Source organism: Gymnoscopelus braueri (genome assembly GCF_963280865.1).
Source record: "Gymnoscopelus braueri genome assembly, chromosome: 14".
Taxonomy (NCBI): domain Eukaryota; kingdom Metazoa; phylum Chordata; class Actinopteri; order Myctophiformes; family Myctophidae; genus Gymnoscopelus; species Gymnoscopelus braueri.
The window spans coordinates 40,808,669-40,834,296 of NC_137619.1; the positions used below are offsets into that span (position 1 = coordinate 40,808,669).

The 25,628-nt window shown below is 39.9% G+C and overlaps 1 protein-coding gene across 1 annotated transcript; it reads right to left on the reverse strand.

Moving 5' to 3' along the window:
* Window positions 1-1,413: 1,413 nt before the first annotated feature.
* Window positions 1,414-25,628, reverse strand: LOC308100643 (uncharacterized protein). The gene is given in 39 exon segments (XM_080449708.1): window positions 1,414-1,694; window positions 1,929-1,987; window positions 2,082-2,198; window positions 2,432-2,510; window positions 2,812-2,880; window positions 3,066-3,130; window positions 3,225-3,282; window positions 3,379-3,444; window positions 3,613-3,649; window positions 3,939-4,150; window positions 4,326-4,337; window positions 4,545-4,717; window positions 5,539-5,699; window positions 6,543-6,617; window positions 7,661-7,746; window positions 8,004-8,196; window positions 8,198-8,374; window positions 10,164-10,297; window positions 10,479-10,597; window positions 11,213-11,282; window positions 12,499-12,917; window positions 14,025-14,141; window positions 15,831-15,909; window positions 16,363-16,427; window positions 16,682-16,766; window positions 17,153-17,195; window positions 17,640-17,924; window positions 18,563-18,574; window positions 18,671-18,854; window positions 19,835-19,995; window positions 20,094-20,168; window positions 20,258-20,343; window positions 20,444-20,527; window positions 21,025-21,193; window positions 21,333-21,466; window positions 21,603-21,721; window positions 22,507-22,576; window positions 22,763-23,018; window positions 25,527-25,628. Coding segments are annotated over 39 exon segments (4,452 nt in total). The 5' UTR covers window positions 25,550-25,628; the 3' UTR covers window positions 1,414-1,670.

Sequence of the window (25,628 nt, forward strand, 5' to 3'; positions counted from 1 at the left end):
AAATCGAAATAAATTGTGGACGTTGCTTTTTTCACAACAGCGGCGTTGTTTGTCATCGTATCCCGGTGAGCTAAAAGTCAAGACTTTTCATTCTCAGATTAAAATCCCCCCCACAGGTGAGTCGGAGCCAATAAGGGGAGGGATGTGCAAATGACACCCTTATATGGAGAACAGACCTGCCTGTCCAAATGTTAAGCATTTTGGGCGAGATGCGTTTCAACAGCCTTATAAGGGCAAAAGGGTTGGAAAAGTTGACTGACAAGAAGTAGACACACACATGTTTTGCAGGGATATTAGATTTAAATGCAACTATTGGTAAAACAATTATAATACATACATTTAAAAAAAGATATACATCTTTTTTTAAATGTATGTATTATAATTGTTTTACCAACAAATATTTTTAAATAGTTATGTATATATATATATATAGAGAGAGAGGGAGAGAGATAGAGATGTATAAAGATCCATACTGTGTGCATCAGATGTCTTTCCACCAAACAACACACATTTGCTATGATTGAATAAACCTGTTACTGCCAAATTTCACATCTCAAAAATTAAATGGCAGAAAAAAGAATTCTGAGATCAGTTGGCTTGAGATTTGTTTTCATCGAGAGACTGGTTTCTTTGTTAGATGGCTCATTTAAAACAGAATGTCATTATAGTTATAGTGTGTGAATTCACAAATGGGAATGGGTCCAGAGTAGGAGTAACGTGGGCCCCGGTAGTGCTGTTCAGAGCAGTGGTGGAAAAAGTACTCAAATGTTTTACTTAAGTAAAAGTATCAATACTGCAATGTAGAAGTACTCCGTTACAAGTAATAGTCTGGAATTAAAATTTTAATTGAGTAAAAGCACAAAAGTATTGGCATCAAAATGTACTTAAAGTACCAAAAGTAAAAGTACTAAAATGTTTGAAAATAGCAGATCTACAAGCTCACAACGCGTCGCGATGCGACGCGTTGTGAGCTTATAGATCGGCTATTTTCAAATAGCCTATGTATAAAACGGGGCTAAAGTGATAATGTATGTTTTATAATGTAATAATTTATATCTGCAAAGTAACTAAAGTTTTCAAATAGTTGTAGTGGAGTAAAAGTACAATATTTGCCTCTGAGATGTAGTGGAGTAGAAGTAAAAGTATTGAACATTGGAAATACTCCAGGAAAGTACAAATACCTCAAAAATTTACTAAAGTACAGTACTTAAGTAAATGTACTTAGTTACTTTACACCACTGGTTCAGAGCCAGAGGTGTGTCTCTGAGTTGTTTCAGAGAGATAGGTGTGGTGCACTGTATAACCTAAAGACAGGATTAAAATCCATTACACATCATCTTCTAAAATCCAGCCTTCATGGCCAACTACAAAATGGAGATTTTCTTCAGTGAATAATGATTATGGACAAGAGGAGAGACTGTAATTCATTGTTTATTTTCCTCAAGGGGCGATAGTATACAATAGCAATGGTATACAAATGTAAATAAACTACTTTCAATACAGATCATTTTCTTTGTAAACGTAATTGTACAAGACGTTTAATGTTCAAGAAGTTTAATGAAAATATGTTCTCCCCCCCCAAAAAAAAAGAGTCCTGTGTTGCTTGTCTGTAAACTTGTAGATCAAACTGCTCAACGGGGACCCATTCTTCAGCTGTAGACAGGCCTGCTCTATAGCATTGACACACTTAGCCACTAAGTGGAAAACACAAGAACACCAAGTTAGTGCACAGTCTTCATCTATCAATGCACACTTTTTTGTAATGTATTATTTTCTTTATTTTAACAATTGGTTCCAAGAGGCCAGCATCAAGATTATGTTAACATTGCAGATAAGCGACATACAACAGTGTCTGACAGAAAAATAGGACACTATGTAAATCAGAAAACATGGTTAAAACCAAAAGACAGTTAAGATGTTAAACATACCTGAAACATGTTAAGCTCCACCTCACCAGACTCATTCTCGTCCATGGACTTGAAGGATCCTATTGTAAATTAGAAAAAAAATCTGATTCAGCTATAACTTCATGAGCGTGTATTACTGTAGTGATGATATCTGGACATGAGGATGAACCGTACTGAAGAGAGACTCCAGGCGGACCAGGCAGCACACAAAGTTGTCAAAATCAATGGTGAGATCTGGTTCGCTATAGCGGGCAACGATAATCTGGTGCAGGGGGTTGTTGAGAGAAAAACCTTTAGAAGAAGACAAAGAGCAGAGTGAATGCTTCAAATATGTGTCTGACACAAGGTAGAAATGCCCACTGAAGTGATTGAAACATTGATGTTACATTGTAGAAACTGTGGTACAAGAAAATTTTTATCATGTGATAATTGTGAAATTTTAGAGTTTAGAAGCATGTGTTTGCCCTTGCTCAACAGAGGTTTCCGTGGAGAAATGGCAAACACACCCAAAATTTATATCTCACCAGCATCCTCCACAGCCAGGCGCATCTCAGAGGAACTCATACAGCCAGAGTTGTCTGCGTCTTTGTCCCTGTAGAGAGCCTGGTGGAGATGGGGAAACATTAATATAAACCCTACAGCCAAACGATGGGACACTTTAATCAGCTACTCTGAAACTAGAAAAAACATTCATCGAGCAAAGCCATCTCTGACTCAGTGATATACGTTGGATATCAGTGAAATATCTGTGACCAGATACCTTCTCGATAACCCAAATGACATACAGTAGGTTTCTACATATCTGCACCTCCCGAAACATAATCCCATTAGACCTTTAGCATTGGAAAATGTCAAGTGACTCCTAGGGGTTTGTGTTAAGAGCAAAAAAACACAAAGTACACACCAGGAATTTTTCAATCTTAGTCCACAGGATCTTAAATTCCACTAGTCCCAGTTTGCCAGTTCCATCTTTCTATGAAGAGAGTCAAGGAGGAAACAAGAAATTCTCTGTATCACAGACAACTGTGAAGCCTGATTTATACGTACAATAGCCATACAACGTTTCATCGCGACGTGTTTTGAGCTTGTAGATATGTTCATTTGTTATAAATTAAATAAAAATTGAGCATGACAATAGAAGGCAGAGAGAAAGGATACATCCAGCAGGTTGACCATGTTGCGGCACGTAGCCAAACTGAACCCATTGGTTTTGATGTCACTCCCTGAAAAAGATCATCATACAGAAATTGAATGATTTGGTTTTCATGCTACGAAACCACATTTACTTGGATTGGAATAATACATCATTTCACTTACGCTTAGTCACCACACGGTTCAGAATTCTTTGCAGCTCAAATGCAGAAATCTCACTGTCCTAATAGAACAAATAACATAATTGCTACAGTACATGATCAAATGTATATTTTGAAACCCAGTTTAGCAATATTTATCAAAATCGTAACATACTTACATGTCCAGCTAGTTTCTCAAACAGATCCTTAAACCGCTCACCGATATCATCCTCATCCACTTCAATCTGAAAGTGGGAAGAGTATTCAGTATTTCAGTATTTTCATGCTCCAATGCAACATTAATCAATTTAAAGAAAAGGAAAGTACACAGTAAAATCTGCTGTGTTCATTGAATTAAAGTGAAATGAACACTCAGAATTTTTTATATTTTTTTATAAGGTCTAAGGTTTCACCTCTTCCACATGGCAGTCTACGATGTCATCCAACTCTCTGAAAAATAGATATACAGTAGTCACAATATGATTTTTGTAGTATACAATAACTTGTTTTAATAAAAACCATATACAGTAGAAGTGTAAAAGTCTCCTAGTGGCACCATAACGGCACAGTCAGGTCTTGAGTTTAAATCCAGCACAAGCCCTGACCTGTTTGCCATCCGCACTCTCCACCCCTTCTTCCCTATCTCTTTCTATGCGTTACATAATGAAACAAAAATGCAAGTCTTCACAGCATGCACACCGTCAAACGGTAGTTCAATCTGTGACTAAATGGAACGTACTGGAAATCGGCCTCTTTCTCAGAGAACACCCGCACATAGAAGTCCCCATTCTTGTTGGGCTCAAAGGTGGAGGGGAGGATGAGGTATTCCCCGGGGGGGAGACAAAAACGGCTGCACACTTCTCGCAGGTTGATGAAGGTCTCTGAGCGAGCTGCTGACGCGTTGCGCAAGAAGAAGTCGCGTTTCAGGTGGATTTGCCTCTTGCCAGCATACTGGAATATAACACACAGTTTAGTCACATGAGGGCGCCCTAACCCAAGACAAGCACCGTTTGTGACTACCCAGACGGGGTAATGACACTATTGCATATCATGATAATATGAAATCTTTATACTTCATGAGAAATGATTGGGATGTTATTCTGGGTCAATCTGTTTGCATACATACCTCCTCAGGCACCTAGAGGAAGCAAATCAACAGAAAAAAATCAGTGCAAAAGTGATAGGTATCATTTCATAATCATCACCATAAAATCTCTATTTTAACCAAAAGCCTTAAATTAGACTGCAATTGCATAGAATAGACCTGGCTTCACCATAGTAGCTTGGTAGCATTTAAATAGCATTTTAAAAACACAATAACAACAACCATAATCAATATTTCTACCTCGTAGATGGCAAATCCAACAGTCTGCATGTCCCCCCCCATCTTCCTCATGGCACGTCTGTTCTTCTGCATCAGGCCCACCAGGAATGTGCATCCCTCCTCATCACCATCATCAGCATCATCATCCACCTCCTCCAGCTTGATGACAAACTGGGGGTTCGTCCAGAAAGTATCTGGGAAGGAGAGACTGGGTCACTGTGTGCAGCACATGCATCAGATAAATTATCAACTGGATCAGTTAAAAAATGTAAAGACTTAGTAAGTCAGAAAATTGTTATATTGAAAGACTTTGGTTGGTTACAATGATAAAACAGGTACCATAAATCATACTGATTGGTTGATAGCTATGGTATAATAAGGTACATCCCTCCTCCCTCTTATTGGCAGCTTAATGCCTTCGTTATAATTTATATCACTCAACAGCTAACAAAAACATGATATATTGTGATTATTTTACAGCTAGGGGTTGCCAGTCTGACGCGCAGTTGGGCATGCTGCTGTATGCACAATGCGAGGACATGGCTGTGATTTCCAGTAATCACAACATAGTGGCCTGTCATGAGGTATTGCTGGTTAAGCGTTACCCACTTTAACCCGAGCATCCTTATTTTGGGCATGTCATTATAAACAAAAACATAATAAAATGGCAGATCTACAAGCTAAAGCTGCAATCAGTAAGATTCATGCCCTACCCGGTTTGAACCCTGGTCTCCTGTGCATGCCTAAATCTCTTTAATAGAGTACACATGCTTGCTCAGGGGAGATATTACATTTTGACCTTCAGGGCAGGCAGTACTACTTGTCAACCAGTAGGGGTTCAACCCGACCACAGGATCTAAATTTCTCAATAGAAGAGCAACTACAGTTATGTTCATATTGTATGAACATGCTCTACCATACAGATTGGTCAAAAATACACTCAAACAAAGGAGTTATGGATTGCAGCTTTAAGTGCTTAAGGAGAAGAGATCAAGGTCGGTGTTATATTAGGTACCTGGAAAGTTCCTGCAACCCCCAGCAGTCGAGCCCCTTCTCCATCCCTCGTCAAACTCTGACAACGCCCACTTCTTGTGTTCATCATCTGTGAGCACATCTGGGGTGAGGTTACAGATCTCCAGTCGAGAATAGAGGCGCAGAAAGTCCTTAAACGATATCCTGTGGAGAGAGGAGGAAGAAGAAAACTCATTAAAAAGGGTTGAAATGGCATTTTTACTTATAGTCAATATGCCAGTCTGCTTCACACGTGACACATGAGCTTGTAGATCAACTATTTTCACAACTAATCCTACGCAGGGCGTAAGTGGTTAAGACCAGTGATGAATCTTTGTCATATGTAGAGTATTGTCTGGATGCTGCGTTTCACCCTTACAGTAGTATGTGCTGTGTGTGTGTGTGTGTGTGTGTGTGTGTGTGTGTGTGTGTGTGTGTGTGTGTGTGTGTGTGTGTGTGTGTGTGTGTGTGTGTGTGTGTGTGTGTGTGTGTGTGTGTGTGTGTGTGTGTGTGTGTGTGTGTGTGTGTGTCCTGGACCATCTAGCTGCAGACACCAATGGGGTCACGTGACAGAGCAAGCCTCTGTAGTATCAGGGGAGGTGTAGGAGAGAGAGCAAAGGGTTAACTGTGTGCAGCAATATGGGTGTGTCTCACCTGAACTGGGTTAGCCACACCAGCATGCAAAATGCGAAAGAGCTGTGGAACAGCCATGTTGACATATGCACTGTATGCCTCTACTGCACACAGTTCCTACCTTGAGGTCACACCTCTTTACCTTACTCTGCCAAACTTGTATTGCTCTGTATTGCTCTTTGCTCTGGACAAAACGTGTCAGCTAAATTGTCTAAAATGTAAATACATGCAATGGATGCAATTGGTAGCTTTAGTTGCAAGCTGTCAATACCTATTGGTTTCAAAGAGGAGTTGCAATTCAAAGACAGCAAAATATGAAGAAGTCGAAATTTGTAGGCAAGGTGATGAAATATAGCAATTTTTTGTAAGGTTTACCAGAACTCTCCATCTTCGTCACGGTTGGTCAGCCTAGCACGGTCGTCATCGCTCACGTACCGCCACTCAGAGGAACTATACAAAATATACAATACATTCACAGTTAAAATGGGAGGATGTCTAGCTAGTGTACCAAAATCACTGCTTTCCTTGTATGGACTATCTGTCAGACAGAATCACACCGATTCATCTTCAGAAGCAAAGACATTTAGAAACAAGTGAGTAAACAGGTTGTTGTTCAAAGAGGACACACATCCAAATGGAATGTCATCTATCTGTAACACCCTAGGCACCCAGTACAAGCTCTGGAAACACATTTTCCATAACAACGTAATTGCAATGACTCCACACTGGGTGTGTCTACAGTATGTGTGTATGTTGTTCTTGTGGCTAATGATGGTGACTGACTGAATACCTTAGGTCTTACTAGGTTGGGCTCCATTATGTGAAGTAGGTAACCAATGGCACATTCACAATTGCATAATGTGTTTGCTGTCATATACGGTGTACGAATGCACTTGTTGAAAATGCCACAGTCCATATATAATGGTGAAACAAATCTGTGTGTGGCATAATGTGCACAGCATGACTCGGGTACAATTACAAATCAGGCAGGAGATGACATGTCTCAACAAGTGAGATACATAGCGAATCAAATGCATCTCTGCATGTTAACAATGCCGTTCTTATGGCATGGCTCTACAGAAGGCTAGGAGGGCCAGTCAGTGTGTTCTGTAGACCACACCTTCCTCCACAAAAAAAGAATTCCAGTTATGTTTTAGAATTATTTTAATATTTAACATTATTTCTTATAATTAATATCAATGTCAACAGGGCTCTGATTGAGCTGAAACCTTTGGAGTCATACATGATAGATGACTGTCATCACAGGCTGGCCACATAAAGCTCTAGAGATCCACATTGGAGCCACGCCGTTCCAATATTTCTCAGGATTTCTATGCTTTATTTCTTAAATAGGAGAGTGTAGAGAGACAGGAAACCCAGGCCAGAGAGAGGAGAGACATGCGAGACAAGACCAGGAGTGGGGTTCAAACTCCGGTCCTTGCGGCTCACAAGACAGAGTCACCAGGCAGGCACCCGAGGCCATCATTACTTACTTGTCACTCCAGGGTCCAGTCCATTCCGTCTGACCCCAGGGGTTCCTCACCCTGACCAGCTGTACCATGTCCCCTCTGTACTCCACCTAGACAACAATGTAAGTGTCAAATCATTCTTAATCGAAAAACAAGAGAGTACACACATACAGTACCACACCTCATACCACTTCACTCCGTATGTCAGTAAAACAAAGTACTGTAGAATAATCTCTAGTATTTCTGAATACCTTCAAAATGTTATCTCTTGTCATGCGAGAGGCAAGAGTTATTAGCTTAACCTAAAATAATGGTCCATGTATCTATCTAGAACTACTTATGCGGGACGAGACACCATTTCCCTCACCTGGTCTGCTCCAGTCAATGAGTAGGCATGACCTTTCACCAGTTTTCTGGACGTGATGGCTTCCGAGTCTGCTGAGCTGGTGATCTGGAAGGGGGGGGACATTCCAAATAAGATACAACAAGTATGAGGTAAATAACAACAGACAACATGAATCATGAAGAAAACACTATGTCTATGCTTGAAATAATCCAATCAAACAAACATCAATTGAGCATCCCAGAAGAGAGCCTCTCTCAATGGCTTTTCGGATTATTTTGAAGAGGGGAGGTCCTGACTTCTTAAGGTCATGGCTCTCAGCGATGCCCCCAGTGAAGTCCTCAAAGCCCTCAGTGGTGGAACCTCCAGAGAGGGCCTCATAACATCCATTCACCCTAAAAGATGGAAAAAAGTTAAGAAAATACCTAACTGAAACAGACATTTAGATAAGATGGAAACAAAGAAATCAGTGTCAGACAGATAGACTCCCTAAATCCGTTTTATGGCGGTGAGCCATCTAGAAGAGCGTTTGGCTGGATGGCTGGATGGATGTCCACCAAATGTTTGAGTGCCCTTGTAGCTGTCCATGGTAAACCACTTCAACGATCAATGCCAAATTTCTTGTGCATGTTGCCAGTAGGCCAATGAAGTCAATCCCCCAATTGTGTGTGTGTGTGTGTGTGTGTGTGTGTGTGTGTGTGTGTGTGTGTGTGTGTGTGTGTGTGTGTGTGAGTATCACTATATGTATATATATATGATCAATCAGAGATTCACAGGAAAGCCACCTCTTTTAGTACATTTTTATGGAACAGTAGTAAGGTCTCGAGAATAAAAAGAAGCACCTTAGTGTTATATCTTACAAGAAATGCAATATATATAACATTTATATATTCTTTAAAGGGTGGGCTAGGTCTACCGGACCCGGAAATGTTTTTCTGGAAGCCAAGATTAGGCCCCAATATATCGGTAACTGGTTTAATAGGGAACATTGTCCCACATGGACCCAAATTGAAGGGCACATTCTTAAAGTACAGACCTTTCCTAAATCCCTTACTGTTTCATGTAAAAAATATACTATATGAATATTATAAGGCTTATACAATAGCACTAAAAGAGAAATGGGAAAGGTGTCTTGATATCCAGATCACAGATGGAGCGAGATTTAATGAGAAATGACAGAAGTTGCATCAGTACCAGGTATAAAGCTCTACAATTACAAACATACCACATACATAGAGCATAAAACCAATTCATCCCTCTCTGCCCCTGCTGCGAACTGGATACGCTCATACATACTGGTGGTGGCTGGAGATTGTGCATGTTCTTGAGAAAGGTCTATTAAGGGAAATATCTTTATCTCTTGTGATTACAATGTTGGGGGACTTGGCCAGATCTAACCCTTCCCTCCCAAATGATAGAAGGTTTTATTAACTAATGTATGAACTACTGTATTATGGCTGCAAAACAATGCATCATGTGCATCATATGTAAGTGGAATCATGAGGAACCCCCTAGTATCACCTAGCGGATTAATGAGGTAAATTCATGTAATCCTTTAAAGAACATGCGTAGCCCATGGCTGTTCCAGGACTTGGGATCCATGGATGAGTTACATGGAATCTATTTAATTTAATATTTTATGTGTTTATCTCTGTATCTTAAAAGGTTAGGGTAAGTGATTTACTTTGGTTAACATAAGTGTTAAATAGCTCTATATTCTGATAGTACGCATTGCTACAGTATAGAGTGTTTGTTCAGTAAAAGGAGTCTCCATGTCTCTCCAGCTCTTTATTAAACAGACAATGCATTTTCAGTACTCTCTCCTGATTGGCTTAAAATGTGTCACCTACAGTACCTGAAAATGTATTATATTCTGTTTACTAAAGAGCTGGAGAGACCCCTGTGACCGAACAAACGCTCTGTAGCAATGATTACTATCAGAATATAGTACTTTAACCTTTTAACAACAACAAAAAATATCACTTACCCTACTTTTAACTTTGTGGGATGGGAGGGATGTCGGAGAGCCTATCTCTGTGTGGTATCGAGAAGAGGTGGTATGTGTATGTATAGTATGTGTCAAATGCTATATATCTTTTGTTATTATGGCACTGGTTTTATGTTATGCAAGTGAATAATAATAATGAATAAACAACATTAAAAAAACATGTGATTTATTCATACTTAGCATAGGCCTTCTCCAGAAGGGCACTCCAGAACTCAGAACCCTCCTCTGAGTGAACGAAAAGCAGCTTCCCATCTTTGGTGGGCAATCGGTCATCAACCACCACATCCGTCCAGTCACCAAACTGCCAGAGCTGAAGATCACAACACGACACTCCATAGAATCAACCCTCGACAATGCCTCTTTTCATGTGCTATAATCTTTTGTTGTTGCTTTAGTGAGGAGAACTGTGAGGGTAGGGTTATTTGGAGGCACGGTGTGTAGGTATTACATAACTGCCTCAGACAGTATTATTTTAATATGTCAGAGAGTACCTGAAAGTGAAAGATGCCGGCGTAGCCCTCATCAAAGCTTTGGCCATGGGGAACAACCCGGGCCAACACTGACTTGTTCAGAGTCAAGGACGCAATGGCTGCCAGAAGCCAGCAGTCACCTGTACACAGGAGTTTACTGTGAGAAGAAATACTAAGCACAACAAAGATTGTAAATTGCCAATTGCTGACATCAAACTAATTATAGGATCAAATATGGGACCATGGCGGAAATAAGTGTTCTTACTTTAACATGTTATCCTTGGATAGTTGTCTTTTTATGTGTCTGATAGGCCATAAAGCCAATCAATCAATCAATCAATCAATCAATAGGTGTTTACTTTGACGGATCATGCCTCGGTTAGGCAACTGTCATTCTTTTGTTCTCTTATAATTACCGGCTTCATGCCGGTAAAACAACAGAATGTAACCTCTCCCACACATGCATGCGTGAGACTGGGTGTAGACTGAATATAGCAAGTATGGAATTTGTACATGGTGACATATAGGCTACATGCTGTAAGCGAGTGTGCTGTAGAGAGGACTGCAATGGGTGTGCCCTTTTGTAAAATACTGGTCTTATCATATAATCTAAAATGATTTGAATGCCATTTGGTTTGCTTTTACTTTGTTTCACCGGGCACTTCCTTCAAAGTTAAGTTACAGAAGGACAGGGATTCTAACCAATATAAGAGAGAGAGAGAGAGAGAGAGAGAGAGAGAGAGAGAGAGACTTACCAAGTGCTCCTTGGCATATATCAGTCCTGGATGCATCTTCAATTATGAATTTTGGATCGGAAACCAGTTCCTGATAGAAAACAGACAAACAGACATAATAGTGTTTTTCTTTTCTTACTCTTCCCACTATCAGATGAAACCTTGAGAACTAACTGCAGTTATCATTGTTGTTGTTGTTCAGCTCATTTTGCAGTAGGCTAAGAGGCCTATTTGTGGCTACAGGATGTTTTAGTTAGCCTACCAACAGTAGCCATGTGAAACAGGTGTTTCGTTCAGTTTAACTGTTTCTTTCGATGATTCTTCGATGATTAGCTATGGGTAAAAGGAACACTAACGTGAAAAACATTGCCTTTCAAGACAAGTAGGCTATAACAATTATGATGTTATCAATATTAAAATATCTATATATAACAATCATAACAGGAAGCAGCACTATCCATTTCGTAATTATCAAAACAAAATAGTTTAAGTCACACCCAGCCCAACACTGAACCAGCTGGAGGAAATTCATAAATGACCTATGCTCCCCAAAGAGCAAAAGCCTTAGGGTTTAGGTCAAGTCAAGTCAGCACCTGCACCATTATTTGGCGAATGGAGATTGAAGGCGTCTTCCTGAACAACAAATAGCCAAACAACAGCAGTTTGCTATTGGAAACCCCTAGGTCTAGCATATTTAGTGCATGGCAGTCCATGTGAAGTGACTCATGTGAGTTGATTTTGTCATACAAATCTACACCCAGTGGTGTAAAGTAACTAAGTACATTGTCATTTACTCAAGTACTGTACTTAAGTAAAAGGGTTTGAGGTATTTTTTACAGATACTATACTTTTACTCCACTACAATTATTTGAAAACTCAGTAACTGTAAACAAACAAACACAACTAGTAACTGTAGTTACTAGTTACTTTGTAGATTTTGATTATTATTACAAAACATACACTAACCACTTTCAGCCCTATACACTCATGTGAGCTTGTAGATCTGCTATTTTCTAAAGATTTGTATGCAATTTGAAAACTTCATCCTGCACAAAATGAGTACTTTTACTTTTGGTACTTCAAGCACATTTTGATGCCAATACTTTTGTACTTTTACTCAAGTACATTTTGATTACCAGACTTTTTACTTGTAACAGAGCATTTCTACATTGCAGTATTGATACTTATACTAAAGAAAAACATGTCAGTACTTTTTTCCACCACTGATATTTTTAGTGCATGGCTGTGTCTATGCGAGGTGACATCATCATGAGAGTTGTTTTTTCGTCATCCAGATCTACACCCACCGTCGGTCTCTTCCAGGTGACCCCTCTGGTCTTGTAGGAGCCTGGTCCCAGCTCCTCGAACCCCAGGGAGGCGGTCTGGGCCTCGAAGGCATCATCCGTGAACAGCTGACCGCGGTCCAGACAGTCCCTCCTCAGAGCCTCGAAGTCCTGGTTCAGGTACTTCACCGCCTGCGCGTTGGTGCCCACTCCCTGCGCCTTCAGTCGGTTGTGTTGCAGTTTGGACGCGATCCCCGCCATGCTTGCCATTAAATGGTGGAAACCTGTTAAACTGCGGTTGAGGACTGGCGTGTGAATGAATGTGTGTCGATCCTGGGCTGGCTGCAGGCAGGGTGACTTTTTGCCTAGGTTACAGGTTGTTGGCTGGGAGGTGACAGTCTCCACCCTCTTACGCACAGGTTGATACACCCTTTTGTGTTGGTCTGGTCAGATGCAGACATATAGCCCTGATACGAACTTCAACATAGTGTTTGCACTTTCTCCATTTACGGCCCGTCCATCTACACAAACGTTTAGATTTCAAATATAAAGTGCTAACCCCATGGCCACAAATGTTAAAATGATTTACGGGCTCTCAGAAGTACTTGTATGTTCCGTATTGTTAAATAAAAAGCATTTTAATCCGATTGGTGGCCATTTTATTCATAGAGTTATAATGTATCAGAGTGCAATACACCTTCCAACCGACAAGGTCGCGTGGTTGAAAGCGTGGTGAAAAAACGTGAAAAATGGCCACCGATCAGATTAAAATGCTTTTCATTGAACAATGTGGAAGATACGGGCACTTCTGTGGGCTCGTACATAGTTGTTACATTCGTGGCCATGGCTTAAGTATTTTATATTTGATATCTGAACGTTTATGTAGACGGGTCGTAAATAGAGAAGGTGCAAACACCAGGTTGAAGTTCATCCTTGACGGTCGTGACAGACTACCAGCGTGTGATGCATGGCTAATGCAGACAGAGCCTGACAGTTGTGTGATAGTGAGTGATACTGATATATTGAATTGCCCTTTCTGATTAAATAAAGGTTAAAAACAATGGTGCTGTATGTGATAAAAAATGAGTGAATCTGAATGAGTGGCAGAGGTTTCAGTTGATCTTTATTTGGTTTAGGAAAGCACACAATGCAGTGATTTTAGCCAAACTGGCTAAGAAGCAAAATATGGAAAGAACATTTAAAAGAATTGTGCAAATCAACTTTTCTGAGAAGGCTAGGCCAGGCCTAGATATTGTAGACTGAAAAGCCATCTCCTTTAGTTGAGCTCTTGTTTTCTTGCTACTATTAGTTGATTGCCAGGCACAGAGAACTTGTCCAACAGCTCTAGGAGCTGGATAGACTAGATTGACTTGCATATTATTATATTTAAAGAAAATACACACCTGTGACATATCTAGTTCAATCTTCCCTCCGTGATTTTCGTCCATAGTTTTGAACATTTCTGTATGAATAAAACATATAACTCACATTTAGATCAACCAGATACATGTTTATACCAGATATGTGTGTTTATTGTTGGTTGCACTTACTGAAGAGCATTTCCAGTCGAATGAGGCACCCAACGAAGCAGTCAAAATCAATGGCATAACGGGAGTCTGCGTATCGATCAACAATCCCCTGCAGCACAGCACTGTTGACTTGGAAACCTTATGGGAGGAATATCCAACACAATCAGCACAGTGATTCTCAACCTATTTAATTTCAAGGACCACCAGTTTGATATGCTTTAGTTTAGGGCCACAAACCCCCCATTTGATATGATTTATGTATTTATTTAATCTCTGGGACCCCAGTCACCTTAAAATTCTCTGTAAATGTAACTCTGAGAAATAGAACTATGGACCCTCAAGGGTTATTTTGGTTCCAATAATGGAACTAAATGTACCCTTTAAAGGGTTCATTTTATTCCATTTTGTACTCTCTCAGAGTTACAGACCTGTAAAAGTCCATTTGGTTTCTAAATATCCGAGGACCTAGTCTATTAGCACAAGGCAGGTTTCAGAGACATCATGGTATTAGTTCTAATCATAGCAGTCATAAGGGTGGTGTAAGATGTAAATATGTAGGCTTTACGATACACGGCCTCTCCCATGCTTGTTTGTGTTCAGAGACATTTAATATGAGCGTTTGTGTGCGGAAGTCCCCAAACTGGTTTATCCGGTCTGTATGCCTAATATACTTTATGTCCACCCACAAGAAAAACAGAGTCATAGCCTATTTACTGTACATTAATAAAAAATACAGTTGATACATACATATACGTATGCTGTATAGCTTGATGTTTGGTTTCCATAATTTCAGTTACTCTGTTTCTATTTTTGGACCTCATATTGTCCACAATACACTTGTTAGTGGAAGATTGCCCAGACAAATTCCTGAACAGGGTGGTTAAAATCTCATCCATATCGGGAGAGAAAATAACCCATGCCTCATGGATCATCTACTGTTTTATCTCCTGGTAAACAGTGGTATTTAGCATTGCACGTAGTCGTGTGGCAGTAGAATTATTGCTACCCGCAGAGTATTGCAATCAGTCCTGTCTGTCTGTTTTTGTTTGTTTGTTTGTTTGTTTGTTTGTTTGCATGTTGCTGTTGTTGTTTTTTGTAAGGTAACTTGTGAATGAATGATTTGGAGTGATCAGTCAGCTGTCCCTAAGATTATTAACTTTGGGGCAAAAAAGTCAAGGTCACAGTCAAGGTCAAAATAGAGAATGGATGGGTGGATTTTCATGAAACCTAGCTGCTCTGAAGATATGATTACAATTTGGGTCGAAAAAGTCACGGGTAAAGGTCACAATCGATAGAGACATAGAACAAGAGATGTTTGCACCTCTAGGTGCGTTTGTTTAATTTATGTTGCATTAAGCAATAGCCCTCATAGCAAATAAAGCAAATTGAATTTCCTTTTAATAAAACATGATTCATCATTACCGAGATCATCATTATGTTTGCTGATTCATAAATACTGTATACCATAATCGTATTTAGTCTTCCCTTAGCATGACTTATGTGTGAAACTAATAATGTATCATTGTAAGTTTTGTATAATGCTGAATTTATATTGGATTTCTACGTATAATATGTGGGATTGGTGTAGCTTAAACTGTAACCACTTAAGCCCTATAGTTATACAACAAATATCTTATGTAGCCCATCTACTAGCTCACAACAAACTTGTAGATCTGCTATTCTCACTACTTTTAAAACATTTTAATTAAAAATAATAATAATTCTTTAATTTCTTAGATGCTTTTTTGTTGAAAATTGTTTATAATGACATGCAAAAAAATACGTTGTTGAATGACTGATATAACATCGTTAGTGATGTATTTTTACCTGCTTTTGTCAGTGCACCTCTCATTTCATGGGAACTCATGGTTCCAGATTTGTCGGAGTCATGACTTTTAAAGATTTCCTGCAAATGACAAACACCCAGGAGTATGCATCATATACAAGTGACAAAGGTGCATGGAACCAACAGTCATTTTATTAGAAACTACATAAAAAAAGAACATAGCCTACCAGGTATTTTTGGATTTTCATCCAAAGCTTGTGGAATTCTATCAGTCCCAGTTTAGCACTGCCATCAGTCTTGAGCATGTTAAGGTTCATAAATTAAACTTTTTCTTCAATTCGGGGGATTTTTTTGGGTGTTTTGATGCCATATACACATTAATGTTATCTAAAGGCAAAACAAAAGAAATGCATAAGTTTAAAAAAATCCCACCCTTAGTTTAAAACATCGATTTACTGTTCCACCATGACTATTCTCAAATCTTATTTCAGAACTAAGCACATGGTTGCAAGTCTTGTTAAATGATGAGAATAAAGAGCTGGTTTGTCAAGGTTTAGTGTAAAAAGAGGATACATCCAGCAGGCTCACAATGTGACGACCTGTCTCCAGGCTGAAGCCATCCGTTTTGATATCAGACCCTGGGAGGAGGACACAGTTGTAGGGACAGTGATGACACTAATTCCCAGTTGATGAAAAGTAAAGGCTATGGCATGCATTAGGAAAACTGTAAACTCTACTTACTTTGAGCGACAATTTGATTCAAAACTTGAACCAGTTCAAAGACCGATACTTCTGAATCCTGTATGGGGAGAGAAATTTATTATTATTGTACAACTGTAGCTCCACGTTGAATGATGTTATTAAATTCCTTTTATCGCCAGTTCATGCTTACTTTCCTCTGCAAAACTTACATTGCCGGCAACCTGCTTGAAGAGGCCTTTGAATCGTGGATCAACATCACTCTCAGATAGTTCTGCCTGGATATCAAATGCAATGTTCAAACAAGTTTCACTTTGGTGAATACTTCATATTCACCAAAGTACCAATGCATGGATTTAGATCTAATGCAACATTAAATCCATGCATTCTGGTTGAGTTACAGTGCATCACGTTTATTTGAGCAGGAAGGCACAGTTATTACAACAATTAACAATAATGTCTGTTTGAGAGAATAACTAAATAAAATACATAAGAAAACTGACTTGTGTTACCTACAGTACACATTCAATGATGGGAAACCAAGGATTAAACATTAACAAGACAGACCTAAGACCTAAAAGGGTACAGTTAATATACAGTATATTATTATTATATATTATATTATAAAGGAATATCATTATTATAATCTAATCGACTTTCCTACCTCCTCCTCCTCTATTTTAGCATCAACGTCTTCCTCCATTGGACTAAAAAGGAAAATGTACTGTTTAGGAACATTATGTTGGAACAGCAGGGAGTAAAATTCAACATTTCAAACACTTTTCCACGTGACATTGCAGTCACAGGAACCCTGGGTGTATGGAATATTGTATCTAGGAACCAAAGCTGATTATGTCAGTTGCCCTTCATCTAAATGCAGAAGATACAGAAAGTGGGCTAAACATTTATCTTAGGCAAGCTGAGTTCTGCTGTGTGATTCACACCTTGTTTCTCCCAAACCAACACAGACCAGACTGTGAAGGTTTAGGCCACTAGATGGCTGTATTCACTAGCTATTGATGAGTTAATAAGGAAGTAGTGGAAAAGTATGTTTCACATCTTGATGCAATTGGTTAGAAGTGTGCGTCTATGTGCAGAATAACAGTTTTGTTCTTTGACGGCATGACGCGTCACCCAGGATCAGCTCTTACCTGGTGGCAGCCTGCTTCTCGGAGAACACCCTGAGAAGGAAGGTGCCTTTCTTGTGAGGCTTGAAGGTTGAAGGGATGATGACATATTCTCCCGGGGGCAGGTTATGGCGGCCACACACCTCACGCATATTGATAAAGGAGCTCATAGCCACGAACTTCTGCCTCAGCAGGACATCTGAGCCCAGGTGAACATTGCTGCGACCTTTGTACTGAAGAGTAAAAGAAGTGAGCAAGGAAGGAAGAATGGACATGGAGGATGGAAGGAAAGAGCTCAATAAGTGTGGTCTAAAAGCACCAAGTTGCATTTCACAAATCATAAGATGTTCAACAGCATGAAGCAATGGTGGTTGTACAGAATAGTAATCACTGGCGGAAGGTAACTAAGTACATTTACTCAAGTAGGCTACTGTACTTAAGTACAATTTGTATATACTTTTACTTTACTGGAGTATCCAATTTTCTACTCCACTACATCTCAGAGGCAAATATTGTACTTTTTACTCCACTACAATTATTAGAAAACTTTAGTTACTAGTTACTTTGTTGATTTGGATTATTATTACAAAACCTATGCATATTTAGGCTATTTGAAAATAGCGATCTACAAGCTGTAGATCTGCTATTTTTTATACATCTGGAAACTTGTGAAATGGGACATTCTGCAAAATGAGTACTTTTGCTTTCAGTACTTAAGTATATTTGAATGTGAATACTTTTGTACTCTCACTCAAGTACATTTTGAATACCGGATTTTATTTGTAACAGAGTATTTCTACATTGTGGTATTGGTACTTTTACTTAAGTACAAAATGTGAGTACTTTTTCCACCACTGATAGTAATCAGTTTTGCATTTAGAATTTGAATGAATAAGCAAATTCAGCATTGCTGCCAATGCAAAACAGGCGATGAGTTGGCTACAAACCTCTTCTGGAACCTACAGGAAGGAAAGACAGAAACACATATATTAGGGATTTTTATTCATAATTTGGAAAGCATGAGGTGCAATGGGATCTCATATTAAATGTGCAACAAAGCTGTAAAAACCTGATAGATGGAAAAGCCAATGGTTTCCATGTCACGGCCGAGCCTCTTGTTCCGCCGGCCGTCTTTCTGCATCAGACCCACCAGAATGGTACAGCCGTCCTCCCCATCCAGAGGGTCATCGTCCACATCCTGCAGACGCACCACAAACTGCGGGTTGGAGGCGAACGTGACTGGAACACAAGGGAGATAAACAAACCCTCAGTATAATTGATCATAACTGAAGCTGCCAGGCAGGACTTGACCATTATAAACCGTAGAATAGTACACAGCAAAATCATCAATGTTACTTTATCCACATGAACCCTGGTGTCCCTATATTCTGGGCATGTCATAATAGGTGAAAATTAGGGGAAAATAGGTAAACATTCAGTGAAACTAGATAAATATTTGTCAAATATAGCCGATGTATGTGAGATTGTAGATCTGCTATTTTTGTTATTTGACATACAACAAAATATATAGGGTTTGACCACATAAAACCGTAAAAATAGACGATTTACAAGATCACAATGTTGTGAAATTATTCACGGCTATTTTCAGCAAAGAAATTTGGTATAACTAGTGGGCCTATTAGTATATTGAGCCCTGGGGGACACTTGTCAACAAAGTCTATTGCTATTTGCTACACATTAACTGAGAGCGTAAACCATGACAATGTACACTAGCTGTGTGAGAACTGGAGTAAAGTAAAGAATATCCTAATGCAGGGGTCTTCAACCTTTTCAGGCCAAGGACCCCCTGACTGAGAGAGAGATGAAGCAGTATATATTACACTATATATTACATAAAATTGCGTTGCAGATTCAAGCTTTTCATAGATGTTGTATTCATGTTAATGTGTATTTTCAGACATTTAACGACTTAAACCGTCAATACTTAGTAAACTTTCACTCTGTACTTGGTCTGCTCTTTTTTCCCCTCTTTGCTGAAAATAGCCGATCTACAAGCTCAGACTGCGAGGCGTTGTGAGCTTGTAGATCGGCCATTTTCGGCTAAAGTTGTCCTTAGGGATGCTATTGTTCAAGTGGTTAGTGTAAAAAACAATGATCCTATCACACCGAGATTTGGCGGACCCCCTGTAGCAACTCTGAGGACCCCCTAGGGGTCCCGGACCCCCTATTGAAGACCCCTGGCCTAATGACTACAGTACCTTGATGATTGAGGCAACCTCCAGCAGTAGAGCCAACCCTCCATGTTCCATCAAACTGATAGTTGTTCCAGTGTCCCACCTCATCACTCATCAGTGCATCTGGGGTCAAGTTACAGATCTCAAGTTTAGAGAACTGCTTGAGGAAGTCTTGGTAGGACATCCTTAGGTGAGGGGGGCGAGAAACAAGGTCGTTTAACATTTCTGAGCTCACCATAACTGAATACTGAGTACTGACAGACCTCAAATGCCATGGATTTACCAAAACTCTCCATCCTCAGAGACGTGATTCAGCTTGGGTTTCTCATCTGCAGAGACATCGTTCCATTCGCTGGACCTAATTGTGATGAACAGGTGTTGCTTGAGTTGGGAGCTCAACAAAATACTGTTGATCTATGAATATTGTTGATTATGACATTAACTGACCCATCACTCCATGGCCCGTTCCACTCCACCTGACCCCAAGGGTTCCTGATGCGGATCAACTGAACTGGGTTGCCATGGACGTGAACCTGAGAGAGAGTACAGCAATGTGCAATGTGTTTTGTATTGCGGTCTATAAAAATCTGAAGATTAGCAGGGAAATACCCTGCCTCATGCAGTGCTATTTACCTCTTGTGCACCGGTGACGGAGTACGCATGTCCTTTGACAAGTTTACGAGCTGTCACAGCCTCCGTCTCATAGGAACTGGTAATCTGAGAAAGAAAAGTGATGCAAGACAGAAATGTAAACCTATTGCTGAAATTGCAGTAGCCTGTGTCCTGTGCTCCTAGAGAACGAAAACAGTGTAGATCTGATCCCGAAGGGAAACTGGAGCACACAATTGAATTATACTTTTTATGAGGTGTATTATGCACCTAAGAAATAAATAAGGGCAACTGTGTGCTTCAGTTAAAGATAGTCCGCAACAATTTAAGTGGAAAAAGCGGCACTCCAAAACAAACATGCAAGAAAGGACTCAGTTTACCATTTTACGCCTTCATCAAAGTTGAAATTGGATTATTTTTAACTATATGTTTTGTTTGCTGAGCACCCACAGCCAAGGAATGCACACAGAGGACACTAACCCCTGTGTGCATAGGTGTGTGCTTAAGTTTCCTTTTGGGATCCAGATCAAACCTATTTGGTGATGTGTGTTTAAGAACCAAATGAACAATCAGTTTCAAACAATGAGGACGAAACCTTGACGTACATCTATGGAGCAGCCCAGCAGGGAGCCCAGGCCCAGAGCCCTCTTGATGATTTTGAAGAGGTTTGCTGGAGCCTTGGACAACTGGTACGTTTCAGCTATCCCCCCTGTGAAGTCCTCAAAACCCTCGATGGTGGAGCCACCTATGAGAGCCTCATAGCTCCCATTCAATCTGTCAGCCAGACCAACAGACAGTAGAAGAATCAGAAATGTTTTTTCTTTCTTTTTTAACTGCAGTACATCAAAGCACAAGCGATGTAGTGGATGAATTTGAAGGAGAAATACATTTGATTTTAAAAAAAAAATCATACTTTGCATAGGCCTTCTCCAGAAGGGCACTCCAGAACTCTGAGCCCTCCGCTGATTGAACAAACAACAGCTTCCCATCTCTGGAGGGCAATTGGTCATCAACCACCACATCCACCCAGTCACCATATTGCCAGAACTGAGGATAGATAGTTTGAACTCCTTTAGGTGAACGCTGTGATCATTTCCTGGAGGTAAATTGTACAGTATACCAACTATAAAAAAACATTGCATTTTGCTTTAGTTGTGAGATTAGTACAGAGCATTTGTTCAACCTGGAAGTGAAATATCCCAGCATAGCCATCAGTGAAGCCCTGTCCTGGAGGAACCACACGAGCTAGGATCCGCTGGTCTAGAGTCAGTGAGGCTATGGCAGCCAGAAGCCAGCAGTCACCTAGGAGGCACACGATTGCAAGTCAAAACATTGTGAAACTTTTTAGGTTGCAGTACTACACAATATAACCGTAAAGTAATAATAATAATAATAGGGCATTCCAAAGGGCAGTGTCTCTGAAGGCAAAGGCCATGCAACCTTTTGTATTTACCTGACCTTTTGAAATGGCCAGGAGTGCTTTGTTTGAGGATCTCAGACTACGTTCAGGTACGTAGGGGGCAATAGGTCCGAGATATAGGCTGGGGCTAGACCTAGCCTGGCCTTACATGTAATGAGTAAGGTGAACTAAGTAGAGTATGTTGGCCTACTAGCAAAGAGCCCCATTACAAATGTTGTAGGATACACAGACTTAAAGGGCTTATTTGTAGTAGCAAAAACAAACAAAAAAAACATTAACAGACTAAGGAAAAATCAAATAAGTTAAACAACTGGGATATAGCTAAAATATTTAACTGAAATAGCATTCCAAAGTCAGTATGGTAACTGGTAAGTATTCCTAATTGCAGAGATCATGTTACTTATGTCTTTTCTTTAGTTTTCCCACATTAATTCACTCCTTTATAAACTGACTGACTGAATTATACAAATCAAACATCTGGAATTTTGATTCACAGATTTGTTTTCAACAGTGTTGTAGAATAGTTAAAAAACAACAACAACAACAGTTCTTTTTAAGCCTTGCCCCATGCCAAGAGAACAAAATATTTATTTATTCCCCCAGCAGTATACTACCTTACAAAATAAGAGAAAAACATTTGAATAAATATCTTTCTTCTTTTACTTACCCAGGGCACCTTGGCAAATATCTGTCCTCGTGGCTCCATCATCAATGAACTTTGGGTTGGAACACAATTCCTACAAAGAACAGAAAAGAGAAGAAAACATCTACTTGAATGTGATATTGCATGACTCTTCCCACCTCTGCCAATGCTGTCTGAACCATCTCCTTTATTCCTGGATCTTACAAACTCATAAAATAATTAATTACACCTTTAAAGTATCACTGTCTTTTGAGTGGTTTGGCTCTCATTGAGTTCTTACCGATGGTCTTTTCCAAAGCACACCCCTCGTCTTGGAAGAATATGGTCCAAGCTCATTGTAACCCAGGGATCTGCTACTAGCTGGGAAGCGATCATCCTCAAACAGCCGTCCCCTCTCCAGGCATCGCTGGTGCAGAGACTGGAAGTCCTGTTCGGCGAACTTTAACGCCTGCTTGTTGGTTCCGATGCCTTGGGCCCTCTTCTTCTGATGAGCCAGCCGTCCTGCCGTGGATGTCATCTTCTGTCCCTGAGAGCCACTGAAATGTAATAGTTATTGGACCAGAGTTCCCTGTTTGTCAGCTGAGTTCTGCTATCTGCCCTCTTTGCTCATCAATGGCTGAACAGCCAGCCTGACTTCTTCAGTCCTTTGTTTGTCTCCCCCGATTCTTGTTCTCCTTTTTAGCCAGCTCAGGTGACGGGACAGGGGGGGATGGGTGTGTAGACAGGGTGGGGTGTCTGGTGGACAGGTGAAGCAAACCGAGCAGAAAACTGTAACCCTAAACAAATCTACCATGATGGCCCTGACCACAGCAGGATTACAAACAAGTCCACGCCTAAAAGCAATAGACCTGAGGCTCCTTTTCCATTGAGTGTGTGTGTGTGCGTGCGTATGTGTGTGTGTGTGTGTGTGTGTGTGCGTGTGTGTGTGTGTGTGTGTGTGTGTGTGTGTGCGCGTGCGTGCGCGTGTGTGCACGCTCCCTGTAGTAGGTCAGTATGAGAAGAACAAAAATAATACTGATTTAGAGGTTTTTCACTATAGTGTTAATAGAGTCATGTAATAGGTTTAGAAGGATACCTCTGAGAGTTGTGAAAGGGAGGGGATCATGAAGCAACTGCAGACTTAAGCACAAATACGGTTAATCAAGATATTGCAAAAACAACACAGTTGATGTCCCCAGGCTATGAGCTTCAGTACATTCTAGATTAACAGACACATACTGTAGTCCTCCCCATCTTACATCCAACGATGTTAGTGTTGTGTAAGAACAAAAAAGACCCCATTCATTCTGAATGTCAAACATAAGCTCCAATAACTGGTTCAGTCAGGTGTGTCACTCACCTATATTGTTAGTTCTGTCTGTGTAATACTGTCTCATTAGTGTTTGCTTTATCAAACGTTATAAGAAGAACATACACGGGACAATAAGTAGAAGGAAACATACACTGCACTTGCTTTGTGGCTTTTGTGGTGCAGGGAGTCAAATCCCCCCAACATCCAATTCCATACAAAAAATGTAACATTATGTGAAAAGAAAGTGAAAGTACTTCTGTGGCCTACTGGCAGCATGCGTGCAAAGTTTGGCGCTGAACGGTCGAGCACACACACACACACACACACACACACACACACACACACACACACACACACACACACACACAATGATTGTCCTTTGAACCTTTTTGACCCAAAACTTAATCATCTCTTTGGGGAATCTTTCCATCATACTCAATTTTGACCTCTGATCTTTTCAACCCAAGCATTCATCTCTTCGAGGGAGCCTTCAATCCCATCATCCATTCTCGAGTTATTTTGCCAATAGACAAACTGAATAGAGCGAATAACACTGTCAAACTCCATAGAAGGTAATAATACAGGTAGTGGGGCAAAGCTAAAATGGCCTTCAAACAATACTTGTTCATGATCGTAATACAATCGTGGAATTGGCTGGTAATCAACAAAATATCTGATGAGAATTCATAAAGGAACACCATAAACTCTTTATTTCCATTTTCTGACGTTTCTTTGATCTTCTTTCTCATGATGGACTTTGATGCTTCGGAATCACGTTATTGACACTGTGAACAACCATGGGTATTTGGACTATCTTTGTAAGATCTATTCTCAGTTTTTGCACAACGCTTCAGAGGTGGTTATGTCTCAACTAATAGTACAGAGAAGGGCTGGGTCATGAAACTGTGAATAGCATGCGTTTACTGCCTTGTTTATGACCAAGAAACAAATGTGTCTCACTCTATAGTTAAGACATACTCGAGACATCTGTCAGCATTTGCTAGATCTTTTTACTGATTTGTTGTAGTACACCCTGATATTAATGTAGAGAGTTCATTTATTATATTAGTAATATTATATTATTATAGGCTATAAGTACTAATTACTAATATAATAAATGGCAGTTTAAAAAAATGCACAGCTGCAAATGTATAGTTTGTATTATGACATAAATAATGGATATTTGCAGAGTGACATGAAAATACAATGAAGTCTAAATTAGGCTTTCCAAGGTCATGTCATGTCATGTACTCAGGGCCAGAGTCGATGGTCCCGTGGGCCTGAGACTGCCTCAGCCCCCCCCCTCACCCCCACCCCCCCCTCTCCCCAACACACAAATGCATGACAGTGCTACAGGGCGGAACCAGCTTACACAACTGCCTGTCTATTTGTCTATTTATAGGAAACCAAACCAAACACATTTAATATATAATATATAATTATATATATATATATATATATATATATATATATATATATATATATATATATATATATATATAATTTAGATCAATTTAGACACATCTTACAGAATTGACAAAACACCCATGATTTGGGATGGGAATAAACAGGGAGAACGAAATACACGCTAATACACCTATTGAAATGATAAAGAAAGTTTGCACAGCTTTTGTATTTCCATGAATGAGACGAGACAGTATTTTAGGTTGTATCAGCCAAAGAAGGCACAACAGCCAAATGAATAAAACAAAATACACACTTACTTACTGACATACAGGCTAAAGGACCTTACCTTGTACCGTGCAAAGGGGACATGCGGGGTCTTCAACAACAGGTCAGTATAAGAGCTATAGGTGCATATCAGGCCTTACGGTATAGTGCCCTAACATGTGCC